The sequence below is a fragment of the Musca vetustissima genome, unplaced genomic scaffold (assembly GCF_032173495.1).
Source record: "Musca vetustissima isolate MV318-11 ecotype Yass unplaced genomic scaffold, APGP_CSIRO_Mvet_v1 utg854, whole genome shotgun sequence".
In the NCBI taxonomy this organism is placed as follows: Eukaryota; Metazoa; Arthropoda; class Insecta; order Diptera; family Muscidae; genus Musca; species Musca vetustissima.
In genome coordinates, this window is record NW_026873666.1 from 50582 (window position 1) to 71742 (window position 21161).

The 21161-nt window shown below is 34.5% G+C and overlaps 1 protein-coding gene across 1 annotated transcript in view; it reads left to right on the top strand.

The window, feature by feature from the left end:
• The window catches only part of LOC133326972 (uncharacterized), a 108799-nt gene that overhangs the window by 45117 nt on the left and 42521 nt on the right, over positions 1-21161 (top strand). Inside the window, exons 2-3 of the mRNA XM_061535584.1 lie at positions 6907-7042; positions 11243-11341. Coding sequence (XP_061391568.1) covers positions 6907-7042; positions 11243-11341 — 235 coding nt within the window. The remainder of the gene's footprint in view (positions 1-6906; positions 7043-11242; positions 11342-21161) is intronic.

Sequence of the window (21161 nt, forward strand, 5' to 3'; positions counted from 1 at the left end):
CAAAAACAATAGGGGTCTTCTTTGGCCAGAACACATCCTACATGCAAAATTTCGTGAAGATTGGTCCATAACTATGGCCTGTATCGTGTGTACAAATTATAATGGACAGCCGGACGGACGGACACACATGTCTAGATCGACTCAGCTAGTCGAGATATGTCGATCGGTATACTTAAAGGTGGGTCTAGGACCAATAGCGGCGTTACAAACTTTGGGCGTGCACAAAGCTATAATACCCTGACAACATAGTTGTGTAGGGTATAAAAATATGAAGTGTAAACCGTTGTGGCAAGGGAATAGTAAAATTATTTCTTTTAATTAACCAAAATAGTATTAATATTTTTCTCCATCATCTATTGACCATAATTATTGGAGTTTATCACGACAGGTCTGTAGGTAAAATACCACAGCAACAGTAGTCCACAAACTACAGAAAAAGAGTATAAAATAAATATTTATTTTAATTTTTACATTATTTCGATGTTATCAGTTTAATGTATTTTCAGTACTAGTCTAGGTACTTCATGGTATTGGCATACCAATACTAAGAAAAATCACATGAAACCGGCATGCAAAATCTGAAAAAAATGACCTAGTTTCATGGCGCATAAACTGCAGCACGTTCAGCCAAACAACAATGTAAAGAAAAAGCAGAAAAAATGCAAAGGAAAATTGTGTGTTTTTTTTACTTATTTATATAGGATATATATATATATATATATATATATTTTGTGCTATTAGACAACATTGTTTTTCTTTTGTTATATCAAACACTTAACTTTTTTAGACAAATTAAAAATGCAAAATACTATGAAATTAATTTAAATTATACAATTTACATGTTGATGGTTCGGAGGCATGTTAGCAGGCTATAAACACAATATAGTTAATTAAATTAGCATTTTAAATTTTATTTTGTTCGATTTCGTTCTTACAACAAAAAAAGGACGTGTGAACATGATTTTTTTATAAACAAAAAATATTCTAAAATCTTCAAAACCACTTTTTTTGCAAAAATTTATGCCAATGACAAATTGTCGATTTTCAACAATTGTCTTTGTGGTCTAAACGTTTTGATTGCTATTGACTAACTATCCGACAAGCTGACCATGTCAATAAATAATGAAAACGCCTTCGATTTCGATTTTGTTTATGTAGCTGGTTATGTTTTTTTTTTATTAATGAACTCTGGAAATAACCATTCAATATTCTGTTTAAATGCAAAAATAACCAACTTAAACTAATATTTTATTTACGACAAACAAACAAAAATCGAACCACAGAACTTGTTGTAATCGGAATATAAAACAATGAAAAAAATAAATAAATAAAAAATATTGATTTCAATTTAGTTAAGTCCTCGTAGCATATGGCCAATTGGCGTTGAATGGGGGTTGGTTCGAACTTGAATATTTTTGTTTTCAGTTTTGCCTCACATAGTAACAAGTTCTTTGAGGTTTTTCTTAGTAATAGTTTTTTGCTGCTGTTGTTATTGTCCACTTTTTTTGTTAATAATTGTAATTAGAATTGAACTGAAACTGGTATTTAACCATTTAATTAATTTTAATGAAATTCTTTTTTTTTTGTGTAATTTTACCATACCACGGGTATTGAAGTTCAATGCAAATGATTTCAATTTTAATATAGAGTTTTTTTTGTGATATTTTCGATTTGAATATAATAATATTTGAATACAAAATATTGTTTTGAAGAAAATATTTGTATACCTTGCACTATTATGTTGTCAGGGTATTATAGCTTTGTGCAGTCCTTAGGGTTTGTAACACCGCGAAATATTAGTCCTAGACTCACCTTTTAGTATACCGATCGTCATATCTCGACTAGCTGAGTCGATCTAAGCAAGTGTGTCCGTCTGCCCATTATAATTTGTAAACACATTACAGGCCAATGTTATTTTACAATCGTCACGAAATTTTGCATGTAGGATGAGTTCTGGCCAAAGAAGGTCACTATTGGTTTTGGTAATGATCCGGTTATATTTAGGGTATGAAATGGACCAAGAACTTGGTTTTTATTGTTTTTTCTTGTCGCTCTAGAGGCCAAAATTATGATCCGAACACGACGAATTTTTACACAAAGAAGGGAATCTTGACAAAGAATAAGCATGCCTGTTTTAATAAAGATCGGTCAATAAGAATAAGCATGTTTTACAGTTTTGATGAAGATAAACCGAATGGTGCTGTAAATATTTAGTGGATCCAAAAATTTGATTTGTACCTTATCAGGATAATGAATTTTGTGTGAAAAATCCAAGAAAACCTTTAAATGAATACCAATTATAGTGATGTGTCTACTCGGATGTGGGAGTTATACTTAAATATTTATAGGCGTCTAAGTGTTATGATGATCGCACTATAAGGTGCAAATGTCGCGCTGATGGTTTTGAAATGTTACATGGAGTTCCGGCTATGATCAAGGACGACGTCAATATTTTTTACTGATGTTTGGATTATATTTAAAGGGTGTAATTACCGAAAACTTTATTTTTACCGATTTTCTAGTTGCTCTAGAGTCCATTATTATATGCACAACATCACATATTTTACACGGTGATGTGGTCTGACCAAATACTTATAACGACTGTTTACATGATGATCGTTCAATATTACGAGGGTTAAATCAATCAAAACCTAAAGTGAACAAATTTTTATTTTATGGCGTAAATATTCACGTCGATTTATAATCGTCAAGAGGTTGCAAATATCTCAAAATATTGCCCAGGCTTTGAATATAGAACCGTAGAAAGTTGGATTTTTGAGATACTTGTGTAGGGTATCATATGGCTTATTGAGGATCTGATTTGACCCAAACTTCACACAAAATTATTATTTTCACACAAATTATTTATTTTAAATATCCTTGTGGTAGCAACCCAAAGGGTTTAGAATAAAAAAATTGTAAATCAAGACAGATTTCCAAAATTGGTCCCCCCTTAGGTACCTCCTTCACAAATTGTTATTTTTATCTTCATACCTTCATAGCCCAGGTGCAACTAGAATATTGCCTAGGCCTGATACGACCACTAAATTTCAAAAATGCTTCAAAAGCCAACCACATAACTACCTATCACTATATTAGGTTGGGGGAAAAGAAATCCATTCTTTTTCCAACAGATGGCTGTATTGATAGATTTCTCGTAAAGTACCGATCAGGCAATTTCAGATTTATTTTGCAGTAAAAACTAGTATAGAAAGTAGTAAAGTCGAACGTGGCCGATTATATGATACCCTTCACCACTTTGGGTATATTCAACAGATGGAATCCTAACAGGCGTCGCATTTTTGAAGGACCATTAATATGAAATTTAAAAATGTCATTCTGCAACCTATACAAAATTTTGGTCTGCTATAGAGTTGCTTCTTACAATGGGACAAAATTATGTAAATAAATTTAAAGCCAAATATCGAAATCTAAACCGATTTCATCGAAACTTGTCACATGTTAGGTTACACTTATTTCAGTATGTTTTGTGCATTCGGCCACATTTTGAGTTCTTCATTTACTTATAAACCCAAATTTCGTGCAAATCGAAGGATATATAGGGACTTTGGTGCACCATTTACATAAAATCGGACGAAAATATATATGGGAGCTATATCTAAATCTGAACCGATTTTCATGAAATTTAACATACATATTTCGAGACTCAATTGTGTACGCTGTGCCAAATTTCGTGTAAATCTAAGGATATACAGGTACTTTGGTACATCATTTACCTTAAATCGGACGAATATATATGGGAGCTATATCTAAATCTGGACCGATTTTCAGGAAACTTAACACGCACCATTCTAGACCTAATTCTGTACGCTGTGCCAAATTTCTTGCAAATCGAAAGATATATAGGGACTTTGGTGCACCATTTACTAAAAATCGGACGAATATATATATGGGAGCTATATCGAAATCTGAACCGATTTTCCCGAAACTTACCACACATCAATTCAGAACCCTGGACTCAATTCAGTACCCTATGCTAAATTTCGAGAAAATCGAAGGATATATAAGGACGTTCGTGCACTATTTTTCTAAAATCGGACGATAATATATAGGGAAACTATATCTTAATTTGTACCCATTTTCACGAAATTTTACACACATCGTTCTACGCTTAATTCAGCACGCTTTACCAAATTTCGTGTAAATCGAAGGATATGTAGGGACTTTGGTGCACTATTTACCTAAAATCGGACGAAAAAATATATCGAAGCTATATCTAAATCTGAACGGATTTTCACGAAATATAACACACATATTTCTAGACTTAATTTAATGCGCTATACCAAATTTCGTGAAAATCGAAGGATATGTAGGGACTTTGGTGCACTATTTACCAAAAATCAGACGAAAATATATATGAGAGCTATATCCAAATCTGGAGCGATTTTCCCAAAATTTAGTACACATCGTCCTAGACTCAATTAAGTACGCTGTTCCAAATTTCGTGCAAATCGAAGGATATATAGGGACTTTGGTTCACTATTTACCAAATTTCGTGCAAATCGAGAGAAATATAGGTACTTTGGTGCACCATTTACCTTAAACCGGACGAAAATATATATGGAAGCTATATTTTAATCTGAACCGATTTTCCTGAAATTTAACACACATCGTTCTAGACTTAATTCAGTACGCTATGCCAAATTTCGTGCAAATCTAAAGAAATGCAGGTGCTTTGGTGCACCATTCACATAAAATCGGACGAAAATATGTATGGGAGCTATACACAAATCTGAACCGATTTTCACGAAACTTAGCACACATCATTCAAGATTCAATTCAGTAGATTATGCAAAATTTCGTGCAAATCGAAGGTTATTGAGGGGCTTAAGTGCATCATTTATATAAAATCGGACGAAGATATATATGGAAGCTATATCTAAATCTGAACCGATTTTCACCAATTTCAATAGGGTTCGTCCTTGGGTCAAATTATAAATGCGGCCTTTGCTTTGTTTACAATTTGACATCAACAGATGGATGGACGGACGGACAGACATGCATACATCGGCTCAGAAAGTGATTCTATCCACATTCTCCAAAGGAACCATGGGTCTATCTCGATTCCTTTTACGTGTTAAAAACATATGCACAAAGACATAATACCCTGTATCACAGTGTGGTGAGGGGTATAAATATTCTCTATTCTATTCTATTTATCAGTCTTTGTTTTTAAATTTTAAAATTCCATTGGTTTATTAACCATTAAGGTTAGTAAATCCCATAAATATTCTTAAAAATCCATTTGCCCGGATACAATCGATTACTGGTGTTGTGTTTTATTAATGATTAATTCTAAAACTTTTACAAACATTCACTTTCAAAATGGGGGCGGGCGTTAGTCACTTTTTTTTAACTGAAAATATGTACCTACAACCAGGAAGTGTGTCCAAAGTCATTGTTTTTCATTTTGTTGTTGTTGTTGCTGTTGTAGTTGTTAATTTTGTTGTTTCTTGTTGTGAATAAAATAAAAATATAAAACTATCGAATACAATTTGTTTTGCCGGATTTCATTTCATTTTTGTTTTCTTTCTTCTAATATTTATTTGAAGTTGTTAACTGACGAAGTATGGCCACAGCCGCCAAAAGAAACACCCTCCCTCCACTTTTTTGTTGTTATTTTAACAGACAACAAAAAAGTGAATGTTAAGATAGATATTGGAGTTTGTAGTTTGAACATAACGGACATACGTACATACTTATGTTCGATGGCTGACAACAACAGCGGTTGTGTTGTGTGGAGGGCGTTAAAGTGCTAGTGGTGGTGATCGGCAGTCGGGATATCTTAAGAAAAGTATCTATCATTAGTTTTGAATTGTTTAATCATTTATAAATAAAAAAAATGTTTGTTGGAATGACGGTATGTTTGTTCCCTTGTATTTTTGTTGTGGTTGTTGTTTTTTTTTTTGCAAATCACCTCTAATGAAATTAAAGCGTATAACACGCTGTCACTTAGCGTGTTTTTAAAAAAACGTTAACATTATCAAGTGGGTGATATATATTTATAATGAATGGTAAGGCATTGGCCAGCGGAAGGAGTTGCCTTACTTCTAAAAAGGACCAAAATGGATTTCGTCCCGATCAATTGACGTTGATCTTCTTTGCATAACAGACCAATGGCCCATTTGTCGTAAATCAATAAAAAAATTCAATTTTAAAGTCCAATATTCCCAATTCTACAAATTTAATTCCAAAAAAGTTAAATATGGCAACCCTGGAACACCTCCCCCTCTAAGTATTGGTGATGTTGAAAAGTTTTTTTCCAATATTTTATTTATTATTTTTTTTTCATGTTACCATTTATAGTTTATTGGTAACACAAGTGCCTTGTAATTTCTTTCCTTTTTTGCCAAGATGTTTGCTTTTGATTTTGAGAAAGGTCCGCCAGAGCTCCTCAAGGTTCCAGATTACCTGTTTGCCTGGCATGGCAATTGTTCAAGAAAAAGGCGGAAGCCTTGGTAGCTGAAGTTTTTTGACAGGTTCAAGAAATTTGAACTTTTTTTGAACGCAAAACGTGCCATGGCATTCGTTGGCAGGCAGTTAGCTTCGGACATGTTCAAGTGAGTCATGAGAGATGAGGTGAGATTGTGGTGTTGTTGATTGTTATATGACTCCAAGGGATTTTATTTTCCATGGATTTTGGGCGAAGGTTAAAGTGTTGTTGATCGCTTGCCATTTGTCAATTTATCAAATGAAATCATAGTTGATGGTCGAGGAAAAATTAAGGCATTAGTGAGTGGGGGAAATGAAAGTTAGGAAAATGTAACCAAAAAGGGAGGTAGAAGAAGTTTAAAGAAAAAATATTTTTTATTTAAAATAATATTTATAAAAAATATGTATAATTTTAAAATATACTAATTTATTTATTTCTTTTTTTATTTACAGTTAATGATCGCCCTTGCTTTCTGTGCCGCTTTGGCTTTGGCAGCTGGCCAAAACTACCTCTTCGGTCCCAGACACTTCGATTACAATTCCATTGATGTGCCACAAGCCACAGGACGTGACCCCAGACAAAATAGAGGTAAGAGCAAAAATGTACTTTAAAAACTTTAAAAATTTAATTAAAAAAAAATATTTTTTGAACTAAACACAATGCGTAGATTTTTCAGAAAATATTTTTTGAACTAACCACAAGGCGTGGATTTATTAAAAAACAAAATATTTTTTGATCTAAACACAAGTCGTGGATTTTTTATATACTGCACCACAGTGTGGTGAAGGGTATATATTTTCGTCCGATTTAATGTAAATGGTGCACCAAAGTATCTATATAACTTTCGATTTCCTCGAAATTCAGCACAGCGTACCGAATTAGGTCTAGAATGATGTGTATTCTATTTTGAAAAAAACATGAAGAGTTTGGTGCAACATATAGCTGCCGTATATAATCGGATTTAATGATAAAGCTATATCCAAATATATATCTCTCGATTTGCACGAAATTTGGCACAGCGTACTGAATTAAATCTAGAATGATGTGTGCAAAGTTTCCTGAAAACCGGTTCAGATTTAGATATAGTTCCCGTATATATCTTCGTCCGATTTAAAGTAAATGGTGTACCAAAGTCCCTATATATCTTTCGAATTGCACGAAATTTGACATAGTGTACTGAAATAAGTGTAGAATAATGTGTGCAGAGTTTCGTGTAAATCGGTTCAGATTTAGATATAGCTCCCGTATATATTTTCGTCCGATTTTATGTAATTGGTGCACCAAAGTCCCTATATATCTTTCGATTTGCATGAATTTTGGTATAGGGTACTGAATTAAGTCTAGAATGATGTTGCTAGGTCGATTGACACAACGTACTGTATATATATATAAATTAGTTTTGCCAAGATTTCGAAAGGGTTCAGATATAGATATATAACAAACACGCTACGTCTGTTAGGATACATATGTAGAACATACCCAAAGTGGTGAAGGGTATCATATATTCCGATTTTATTACTTTCCTTACTGGTTTAAAAATACTTTCTTACTTAGCTAGCTTGTTACAGAATGATTATTCCATAAGCCAGTGTGGTGAAGGGTATAAAAAGATTTCCAAGATTACCAAAAAGCATTCTGGTGCATACTCATTCATTCGCAAAACATGGCCTAGCCACCGACTGACTATGTCGATGTCCGCGTATAAATTGTAAAACTAGTGATTCATTCGACACCAATATTCACCGTCGACGTAGATCTACCCATAGATCTTCCGGAGAATTTTTCTTTCAAACACCCCAAGAGCTGTCTCATCTGCTTGCGCAAGTACCCATGCTCCATATAACAGCACGGATAGTATCAGCGTCTTGTTAAGTGTGAGTTTGGTCTGGCGGGAGGTGGCCTTGTTTCTAAACAGCTTACTTTGACCATAGTAGTATCTGTTGGCCATCACAATCTTTCTCCGAATTTCAAAACTGATGTCATTCGTTTTATTTATGGCGGTATCAAGGTATATAAAGTATTTAACTACCTCGAAGCTGTAGTTCTCAAGTTTCTCAGTTGGTCCGAGTCTACTGGACATCTTGCGCGTTGATACCATCAACTTGGACTTCTCGCCGTTTATCGATGTCATCGGTGTACGTGAGTAACATGAGTTGTTTAGTGTACAGAGTGCAATTTCTGTTCACCTTTGCGTCTCGTATGATCTTTTCCAGAAGGATGTTCTAAAGATCACACGACAAACTGTCTTCTTATCTGAATCCTCGTTCGGTATTCAAGGACTCCGATAGGTCTTTTTCGAGTTTAACTGACTTTAGCTGACCTTGTGCCACTTAAAGTTATCCTGCATAGCCGTATAAATTTTGCAGGAATGCCAAATGCAGACATGGCTTTAAACACCTCTGTGGTCTATCGAATGCGGCTTTATAGTCGACGAATAGGTGGAATGTGTCGATGTGGCGCAGAGTGAAAATCTGGTCAATGGTGCATTTGTCACGTCTGAAGCCGCATTGGTATGGTGCAATAATGTCATTGACCATTGGTTTCAATCGTTCACACAGCACACTGGATAGCACTTTATATGCGATGGGAAGAAGGCTAATTCCTCTATAGTTGGCACATATCGTCTTGTCTCCTTTTTTGTGCACGGGACACACGATGCTGAGGTTCCAATCATTGGGCATGTATTCCTCTAGCCAAATTGTACTAATCAGTTGGTGCATGCTTCTGCATCTGACCACCAGACTTGAATAGTTCGGCTGGTAACCCATCGTCTCCTGCTGCTTTATTGTTCTCGAGCCGATTAATTGCTTTTATGACCTCATCTCGGCTAGGTGGTACACAGTCTATACCGTCATCTCTTATTGATTCCGGACTTTATTCTGACTCCCGTACATCTCGATTTGCTCACGCTCACGTTTTTCTTGTTCTTTCTTCTGAAAACACATTTCTCCTTTCTGCTTTTTTCCCGATAATTCTCCATCACATTACGTGTTGCTACTGTCTGTAGGGTTGCCCTATGCGTTTTTCACATCAGTAGCATTACGACACTCCTGATCGTACCATGGGTTTCTTTGTGGTGGTTTTTGGTATCCAAGTGTTGCTTTTGCTGCAGTTTGTAGGGAGTGGGCAATTCCTTCCATTATGCTTCTGTACTATTATCGGGACAAGAAGTGCTTTCGTCAAGCAGGTGGGTAAGTTAAGCGGAGTAGTCCTCTGCCACCTGTTGTATTTGCAGCTTTTCGACGTCGAGTTTCAGTGATGTGTTAGATCGCAACTTTGCTGCACATTAAGGCGAGTTCGAACCTTGGCTGCTACAAGGTAGTGGTCCGAATCGTTATTCACCCCTCGCATCGATAGAACGTTTACTACACTGGATGAATGCCTTCCATCTATCACAGCATGATCAATTTGATTTCTCGTTGCTTGATCAGGAGAAATCCAGGTGGCTTGTGTATATCGAGATGCTTAAATCTTGTGCTGCTAACTACCATGTTTTTTTGCTGCCGCGAAGTCAATCACCCTCATGGCGTTGTCGGATGTTTCTTCATGAAGGCTACATTTACCGACGGTGGAGCCAAAGATAATTTCCCTTCCGATTTTTGCATTAAAATCTCCTAGCAGAATTTTAATGTCATGGCCGGGGCAGCTCGTAAATATGTCGTTGGTCTGCTCATCTTTGTCTTCGGTCGAAGCATGGGCGCAAATAAGACTGATGTATAAGAACTTCGCATTTATACGGATTATAGCAATTCGCTCATCCATTGGAGTGAATCTGGAGACGAGGTCTTTTTTTCTCCTGTTAACCATAAATCCGCAGCCAAATTCATGTCTCGTTTCATGGCAGCTATAATACCGGGCGTATTCGTCTGATTTACTTACGCCTGTCCCTTTCCATTGCATTTCCTGTAAGGCAATTTTATCGGCTTTGTATTTCTTGAGTACATCCGCGAAAGCGAAAACAGCGCCTGTTTTGTACAACGTGCGCATATTCCAAGTACAGATTCGCAGATCGTGGTCCTTTATACGTTTGCCGGGGTCGTCAACATTAGGGGGGTTTGGCTTTCTTTTGCTTTTTCATAGTAGGAGGTGTTTTCCGAGTGTGGGCATCCAACTCGACCCATTTTTTTATAGTTTTTATGGTTAAACTGGCGACTATTTCAACAGGTGATGAGAATAGCTACCCTAGGTGACACCACGGGGAGGTCAGTGTCCACAGTTGAGATGAAAGAGGGACCAAGATAAGTCTGGGCCAGATTCGCCATGTTAAAGCCAATCAGAGCCGTTGCTTGGTATCTATCATCACCTAAAAATATTTTTTGAAATGTCCACAAGCCGTGAATTTTTCTACAAGGGGGGATTAAAAAATATATTTTTTGAACTAAACACAAGGCTTAGATTTTTTAAAAGATATTTTTTGAAGTAAACATAAGACGTAGATTTAAAAAAATATTTTTTGAAGTAAACACAAGGCGTAGATTTAAAAAAAATATTTTTTTAACTAAAACAATATTTTTAAAAAAATATTTTTGAAATATCCACAAGGCGTGTATTAAAAAAAAATATTTTTGAAATATTCACAAGGCGTGTATTTAATTTTAAAGTAAAGACAAGGCGTTGATTTAAAAAAAATATCTTTGAAATAACCACAAGGCGTGTATTAAAAAAAATATATTTTTTTGAAATATCCATAAGGCGTGTAATTTAAAAAATATATATTTTTTGATGATTCCACATTTTACTTTCATTGTACACAATATATAATTGAATACTTTGTTTCTTCTTTTCCAGGACCCGTTGTCTTCCCCCCATCTCCCCCAGACGCAATTGATGAATCCAGTGGTGTTATTGTTGGTGCTTCCGGTTATGGTTTTGTGCCACCACAACAAAGTAATACACATTTCTAAATAAAAAATAACAACAACAAAATAAACAAATAACAGTCACATTTTACACCGCAATACTCCATATTATATCTAAAAATCGACACTTAAATTAATTTTTAATTATATTACATATATTTTATATATAAATGTTAAATAGTTTTATATAAACAAGCACAATGTAGAATTAATTATATGCACTATTTTTTTATTTTAAATACTTTGTTTTTTTTTTTCTTAATAATAACTTAATCTAAACTCAGAGGATTTGCAATTTGAAAAGCTTTAATTCAATTTAGTGCAATTTGTTTTTATTATTATTGTTTTATTTTTTTCTGTATAACTTGTCATTAAATTTTCTTATATGCTTTTCGTTTTTTTATTATTTTTATTTCTTTAACAAATAATTAAAATTAATAATTGTTTTTTATTTTATTTTTTTTTTTTAATTAATTTTACACAGGAGGTAGAAGAGTTTTGAGACAATAGGAAAATTTGTTCACAGATTAACTAATGCGCACACCAATACACACAACACTCACCCACCACACACACACACAATGCCCAGCACAACCTAGGTCATATGGAAATCCCTTCTGCATCAATAACTCCCATCCCACACCCTCATTCCCAGTACATAATGTATCATCATAGTGGAAAACACACACAAAACCCAAATCCCCTTTATGTATATGTATTAGTAGATTGTTGTAGACCCCCTTCCTTATCCAAATCCTATAATATATTGTATTAAAACAATTATGTTGCGCGCCCAATGTACCATAGTTATGTGTTCTTCTTTTAATTATTATTATTATTTTTTAATTTAAATTATTTGTAAACCCCCCAATAAAAAATTAAACAATAAAGTTACCTCCACAATTTTATATATGCTTATAATTTGTTTATTTTTTTATTAGTCCACCTTTATTAACTTTAATGCTTAAATGTGATACACAAAATAGCTTTGCTTTAGTCATTATTTTACTAATTGACATTTGTATTACAGCAGCAGCAACAGCTACCGAAAAATTTTGTTTAATAATTATTTTTTTAATGATATTAATGCCATGAAAATTATGTTAATTGTTTTGCGGAAAGAACATTCAAATAATAATTTAATTGGAGCAACTGACAAATTTCTCAATTATTAAGGAAATCCTCATCTGTCGCATGTTTAAACTCAGGGACGTTGAAGAATGTGATTAAGAAAAAAATAAATAAAAAAGATGTCAAGTTCAACAGGTCCGAACTTTTTATAGTCTCTTCTTAAGGTGACCATTCAAAATTGTCCCATATAGCTGTCACTGGGTCCCAATGACACGGGACCTTTTTAATGGGAGCCAAATCATCATAAATTGTCTGCTAGTAGGTTGTTTATGCTGAGAAAAATTATGAACCAATAAAAGGCACTAAGGTTGTGACTTTAACATACCCAAAATAAGCGGAATCTTTTGAAAAAGTATGTACTAGAAATGCGGAATGCCAAATGCATCCATTTTGGTGGCATAATGCAACTAAAACCTTTAAAATATTAAAAAAAACGGAGCGGGATTATTTAAAAATATGGACATATATCTAAAATGTTTTACAAATATATACTTCACACTTCATAACCCCGGAATACCAAATTACAATCGATAACAGTGTGGGAACTTAAAATCGGGACTATTTCAAAATACTGACCTTGTACAGGGGAGTTGAAAAAACTGCAACCAACTCCACTCGTCCGACTGCTGTTTAAATTATTCCAGTGACAGCTCATTATATTGTTTACAAGCGTACAAAAGCATTTTGGTGTGAATTTTCCAGAAAAAAGTTATTCGTGATGGTATTCCAGCGTCATAGAGTGATTTCTTTATTTTTGGCTGGAAATCCACAAGTGTTAGAGCACTAGAGCGCAGTGGCCGTGAGCTGAACATATCGCAATATTTCATTCGGCAAATATTGAAAAATGAGCTCGGGGTAAAGCCATTGAAATTCCAAAAAAGTGCAAGAACTTATACCGCTAAAGAAAGAAAATAGACTCAAACGAGTTAAAGAATTGATTCGCTTGGCCGAAAGTGGTGAAGTGCCGAATCTAGTATTCTCCGATGAGAAAACGTGTCGTGTGCTTGCCAAAGAGATCAGCTAAAAATGTGCGGTTGGCCTCCAGAACTCAAGCGCCGGCCATGGTGATGGTGTGGGCCGGCATAACAGCCGATGGACGCTCTCCGCTCGTATTAATCGACCTTGGCATCAGAATAATCGACCTTGGCCGAATATTATCGGGAAAATATTCTGGAGGGTGTATTAAAGCCTTGAGCACGCAAACATTTTGGCCGCAGACCTTGGACATTCCAACAGGACTCAACACGCCACCCAAGATACCAATCCCTTCGACTATTGTGGGGTATCTGGGGTATTTTGGAAAGCAAGCGCTTCGCCGGGAATGGGCCAAAATACCGCAGAGCAACATTTGGGCAGAGTGTGGCATTTTCATTGGCCGTTTGAAGGCCATAATTCGTGCCAAAGGTGACCAATTTGACAAAATCTAAACTTATTCTAAAATTAGATTATCTCCGACATTTTTTACTTTCATTCAATAAAATTAATTAAAAACCAAATATGTACAAATTAAATTTTTTTTATATCAGCCTGTATATCGAACATGCTCTACAAATAGGTTTTTACTTCAGTTAAAAGGTGCGTATAAAAATTCCAAAATTGCTGCAAAGATTTTTAGTACTCTCCAAGAACAAAAAGTGACTCATAACAGCCACTTCAAACACACACAAAAGGGAATAAAACCGTTATATTGGGGTCTCGTCTAAAATGATCCTATATGGATCATTTTCTATCTGTAAGAAAATGAGTCGGGACCTTTACACGGGGTCATTGTCTAAATATTAAACCTGTTAAATGTCTACAAATATGTGTTTAACCCTCGAAGAACCCAAAATGTTATAATGCAGCCACATCAATGAAAATATCATTAAAATATCGAAGATCAGGCAAGATGTTCATATGGGACTTATGTCAAAAATTATCTTAATGTGTTTGCTGAAAAGCCTTTTTATCGCTCTCCAAACATCCGGAATGCCAAATCACACCAACTCCATGTGAACTGACAAGTAAAGAAAGATCACCATTTTGGGTACATACAAGAAATGCTCATCGTACAATATCCTGTCGATAGAGAATAATGGAATTGGACGAAATTAAATATGTGATCTACATAGAAATACTGCAACATATACAAACATTTCATTTCCATCGAAGAGACTTAGATTCGGTGGTGTACCATTTATATGTATCGAACAAAATTATCAAAATCTGGACCGATAGAAAAAAACTTGACACACGCTATGCGGTATATTACAGCACATCGCACTGTGCGAAATTGCATCTCAATAGAACACATGTTGACTATTTGGTGCACAATTGACCGATCATCATCTAAAAAGCCGTTCTAAAGAGGCGTGTAAAATATGTAATGTTCTGCATACAATAATAACCTCTAAAGCGACGAGAAAATCTGATAAAAATTTAGTTTTCTGTTCATTGCACACCCTAAATATCATCTTAACATCGTCCTTGACCATAACCGGAAGTTCATGTAACATTTCAAAGCGATCAGCGCCAAATTTCCGCCATCTAGTGGGATAATAGCAATACTAAAAAATATCATAATACATAAACACCCTTAAATATTTGCGTATACTCCCACATCCGAGTACATACAAAAACAATCACTCGTCTTGGATATACTATCAACTTCTCCGGTCTCTGTCATTCAGAATTAAAAATATACCCAAGGAAATGGAAATTCTGCCACTTTTCACACACAAGTCATAGTCTGTTTGACCCGCTAAATATTGATTATGTCTTAGTACATATAGAGCGACCAGAAAACACACAAAAATAAAGATTTTTGTCCATTTCATTCCCTAAAAAAATAGGGTCTTCATTGGCCAGAACACATCCTAAAAGCAAAATTTTGTGACGATTGGTCCATAACTGTTGGCTGCATCGAGTTTACAAATTATAATGGACAGACGGACGGAGGCACATGTCTACATCGTCTCAACTAGTCGAGATATGACGAACGGTAGACTAGGACCAAATCATTAAAACTCTTAGGGCTGTACATAGCTATAATACCTTCATAACATATAATACCACATTATTGTGTAGGGTTTAAAAAGTTAACACACATCATTCTAATCTCAATTCAATACGCTATGCTAAATTCTAAAATTCGTCTATATCGGAGTAATAATGGGAGTTTGGTGCACCATTTACATAAAATCAATAAAGAAATTTGCAGTATTTTGTACATACATTGTTATTACTTATAGGAAGTTTTGGTATTGAAAATCACTATATTTTGGTAAAGCTATACCCATATAAAACTACCTCCCAAATGTATGTATTTTGAAGATCTTATGTAAATTTGTCAACCGAATTCTTCGTAATTTGATATTTTAGATTCTCATTGGGTAGCATGTCTTTATATCAAAAATATCGTTATCAGTCAACTATGGTAGCATTGATAAAGTTTTTACGATTTCATGAGGTCGGCGAAACTTTACTCCTCATATTTCGGTATTTTGCGGAGTTTGTACGTTTTTAAGCCAACTGGACTACCCTACCTCCCGTAACGGTACACTCCATTTTTTGCAAATATGAGGATTTTAGGAAAATATTTCAACCAAATGGACTCTAATTGGTTATATTATGTTCTCATTGGATGCCTCCATATATCGATACCCACATTAACGGCACCTTAGCCCAATTTTCTAACCTGAGTGTCTACAGTGTGGTAATTCCTCTTCTACTGGCAGCAATTTACCATGACATATCCCCCATATAAAATTCCCAACCGATTAAGGGTGCAGTGGAAATCGTTTATAAAGATGTATCGATCATACCGACGTAATCCAAAAGGCCCGAAAAAAAACTCTTCCCTTTATATGAAGCCACTTAAAACGCATATTAATGTTAGCGACTCTTTTCGTCGGTCTCTTGTTCGTCTTTATTAAAGATTTCCACTGTGTGTTAAATGCTCATTTCAAATGAGCCAAGATTCGGAAAATTGTTTTGGAGTATTTAATTTCAATTTCAGGTTTCTCGAATATGCATGTTCATTACTAATATAAAGATCCTTCACCTTGTATTTTGTAATACGGCTGTCATTTCACATTTTATTAAATCTGCATATTTGTGTCAATAAAATACATGTTTTAATATCCCAGTCGATGCTGTCCACTAAAAAAATTAAAATTTTCAATTTATCTGCATAACATGTAGTAAAACATAACACTTTTTTAAACCGTATTTATTATCAAAATATATAATAAATGTTGCTAATTAATTATTAAGTTTTAATATATCATCAACAAACAGTCGCTTACACACACCAGTTATGTAAATTTGCACTTTTGTTACAATGGCTCACATCCTCCTTCCTGTATCATTTCGTTAATACCCAAAATTATTCAAAATTAGTATTTGAAGAAAAAACAAATACTTTCCTGTTTATTTTTATTATTTTTCGATTATTTTTAGTTTATTGTAAAACCAGTTTTTTTTTGTAATAATTATTAATTTTTTTATTTTTATTATTTTATAATTCAATACACAAAAAAACATGATTATTAAATTTTGTTTGATTTTAAATTGAAACTCCCAAATAAAAAAAAAATGTTTATACCTCCCACCCCGATTTTGTATTTTTCTTTCCTCCCAAAAACAAAATTTTGGTTTGGCTTTCTTTTGGATGTTATTTTAGTTTTTATTTTGACTCCTCCAAACCCCCTCAAATGCACCAGTTTTTGTGGTTTTTTGTTTTGGTTTTTCAGTTGTAAGTGCTTGTAAAATGCTGCCACTAACAACAACAACAAAAAAACACACATGTATAGATGTTTGCCACCAACAACCGCAACACAAGACCACAACATATTCCGTTACAAGTCACTAGTAAAGTGGTGTTGTTGCATAAGAATCGATCTGCGGGTTACAAGCTCCAATATAATTCGTTTTCGGCCACATTAATTAGCTTCAAAACTACAAAAAAAACAACAACAACAAAATGAAATGCTTTGATTTCCATTGTTGGTCGCTTTATTTGGCAACACTTGTAAGTATGTAATTTTGTGATCGTGTAAGTAGTGATAACCCTGCTCATATATCCAAAGAGGTCATCGCATAGTTCCAACAACAAATTGACGGCAATAAATTTGTATTTCAGTAAGTATAAACAAAAAGTAACTATAATTACATCTCATGTGACAACTTGTGTTCTATTATACGAATTAAGGGATCATTTTGTGATTTCGGATATATTTAGCAAAATAGTTATTAAAATCGTATGAACCCTAACATTGATCTATGATAGATTGAATATTCCTATTCCACATACATTTCTCTCCATTGACAAAAATATTGATAAGGTAAAAAGTATTGATAAGTAAGGAAAGTAGTAAAGTCGGACGGGGCCGACTATATGATACCCTTCACCACTTTGGGCATATTCAACCGATGAATCATAACAGACGTCGAATTTTTGAAGGACCACTAACATGAAAATCGATCCATAAACATGCCATTTCTGCAAACCAGATATATAAATTTTTCATTTGGTCATTATATAGAAGCTATATCTAAATCTGAACCGATTTCAGGAAACTTAACACACATCTAGACCTAATTCATTACGCTGTGCCAAATTTAGTGCAAACCGAAAGATATTAAGGGACTTTGGTGCACCATTTACATTAAATCGGACGAAAATATATATGGGAGCTATATCTAAATCCGAACCGATTTTCAGGAAACTTAACACACATAATTATAGACCTAAATCATTACGCTAAGCCAAATTTAGTGCAAATCGAGAGATATATAGGGACTTTTGTGCACAATTTACCTTAAATCGGACGAAAATATATATGAGATCTATATCTAAATCTGAACCGATTTTCAGGAAACTTAACACACATCATTCTAGAGATAATTCATTACGCTGTGCTAAATTTCGTGCAAATCGAAATATATATAGGGACTTTGGTGCACCATTTACATTAAATCGGACGAAAATATATATGAGAGCTATATATAAATCTGAACCGATTTTCACGAAACTTAGACCTTTTTTGTCAAATCGACTCAAAAAGTGATTCTATGCATATTCTCAAAAGGAACCATGAGTCTATCTCGTTTCCTTTTGCCTGTTACAAACATATGCACTAAGACATAATACCCTGTACCTTAGTGTGGTGAAGGGTATAAATAGAATTTGGTTGAAGAACCTCAAAATACCGAAAATTGGGGGGGTACCCTTATATTGGGGCTACCAGAAGAAATTGATCAATATTTATAATTTACAGTGGAGAGATTTGCTACCTAATAAGAACAATCAATTCGGTCGAAAAATACGATCAGAACCCCCAAAATACCAAAAATTTGGGAGTACCGTTATATGGGGACTACCAGAAAACCTGGACCTATATTTATAATTTTTAATGGAGTAATTTGGTACCCAATAAGAACCCAATGTACAAAATTTCAGAGAATTCAGTTATAAAACGAGACAAAGAACCCGAAAATACCGAAAATTGAGGGTACCCTTAAATGGGGGTTCTCCGAAAAAATTGACCTTTATTTATAATTTTTGGTAGGGAGATTTGCTACCCAATAAGAACTCAAAGTACCAAATTTCAGCGAATTCAGTTAAAAAACGCGCTCAAGAACCTCAAAATACCGAAAATTGGGGGTACCCTTATATGGGGGCTATCCGAAAAAAGGGACCTTTATTTATAATTTTTGGTAGGGAGATTTGCTACCCAATAAGAACTCAAAGTACCAAATTTCAGCGAATTCAGTTAAAAACGCGCTCAAGAACCTCAAAATACCGAAAATTTTGGGGTACCCTTATATGGGAGCTATCCGAAAAAAGGGACCTTTATTTATAATTTTTGGTAGGGAGATTTGCTACCCAATAAGAACTCAAAGTACAAAATTTCAGCGAATTCTGTTAAAAAACGCGCTCAAGAACCTCAAAATACCGAAAATTTTGTGGTACCCTTATATGGGAGCTATGCCTAAAGGGACCGATTTTCTATAATTTTTGGTTGGGCCAATTAAGTGACCTGTGCCAAATTTCATCCAATTCGGATCATAAATGCGACCTGTACTTTGTTTACAATTTAACATGGACAGACGGACGGACATGCGTAAATCGACTCAGAAAGTGATTCTATGCATATTCTCAAAAGGAACCATGGGTCTATCTCGATTATTTTTGCCTGTTACAAACATATGCACAAAGACATAATACCCTGTACCACAGTGTGGTGAAGGGTATAAAAACTCAAAAATTGTGGCGAAATACGAAACTATCATTTTGGTACACTTTGTAGGGGAGCTCCAATATAAGCGTACCAGCAACATGTCGGTATATTAAGAGGTTTGGACATGTTTTTTAATTAAATTGCCTGTAGATTCTTTTGAATTCTAATTGGTTAGAAAATCTTTTTACTTCTTACTAAATATACGTTCAGATAAAGCCCCCATATGCCTGTAAAGCCAATCTCAATCCGAATTAAATTCTATGCCAATTAAAACACGACAGTCCGTTTGTCTGTTGAAATCACGATAGAGCTCGCAATATTGGAGATATAGTATAAACATTTTGATCACATACATTGTTACTACTCCTAGGATGTTTGCTATTGGAAATAGGATTTAAATTGTAACGGTACACCCCAATAAAAGGTATTTTGGGATTTTCGTCATGTTTTTCAATAGAACTGGCTGTTGATTGTTATTTTGTGTTTTGGGTGGCACATCTTCCTACCTATAATCATAGTTTTTTAGAATACAATCAATTTCTGAGTCGATTTATGTATGTCCGTCCGTCTGTTGATGTTAAATTGTAAACAAAGTACTGGTCGCATTTATAATCCGAATTTAATGAAATTTGGCACAGCTCATTTATTTGGCCCAAGGACGAACACTATTGATATTGGGAAAAATCGGTTCAGATTTAGATATAGCTCCCACACATATTTTCGTCCGATTTTATGTAAATGGTGCAGGCTTTACCAAGTTTCGTGAAAATCGGTCCAGATTTAGATATAGCTCCCATTTAATGTAAATGGTACAACGGTTTAATGTAAATGGTGCACCAAAGTCCCTATATATCTTTCGATTTGCACGAAATTTGGCATAACGTACTGAATTCAGCCTAGAGTGATGTCTGTAAAGTTTCGTTAAAATTGGTTCAGATTAAGATATAGCTCTCATATATTTTTTCGTCCGATTTAAGATAAATGGTACACCAAAGTCCCTGTATTTCTTTAGATTTGCACGAAATTTGGCACAACACACTGAATAAGGTGTAGAATGATGTGTGGTAAGTTTAGAGAAAATCGGTTCCGATTTAGATATAGCTCCCATATATATTTTCGTCCGATTTAAATTAAATGATGCACAAAAGTCCATATATATCTTTTGATTTGCAAGAAATTTGGCATGGCGTATCGGATTAAGTCTATAATAATGTGTGCTAAGCATCGTAAAAATCGGTCCAGATTGACACGATTGACACGAAATCTGACCTAGCGCACTCAATTAATTGTAGAATTATGTGTGTTAACTTTCGAGTAAATCGGTTCAGATTTGGAGATAGCTGACATATATATTTTACTCCGATTTTATGTATATTGTGAAATAACGACCCAATGTTTTTCCGATCTGCACAAATTTTGTACAATGTATGAAATTAATATAAATGAATTCCTGGTAAGTTTCGTTGAAATCGGTTCAGATATATATATATATAT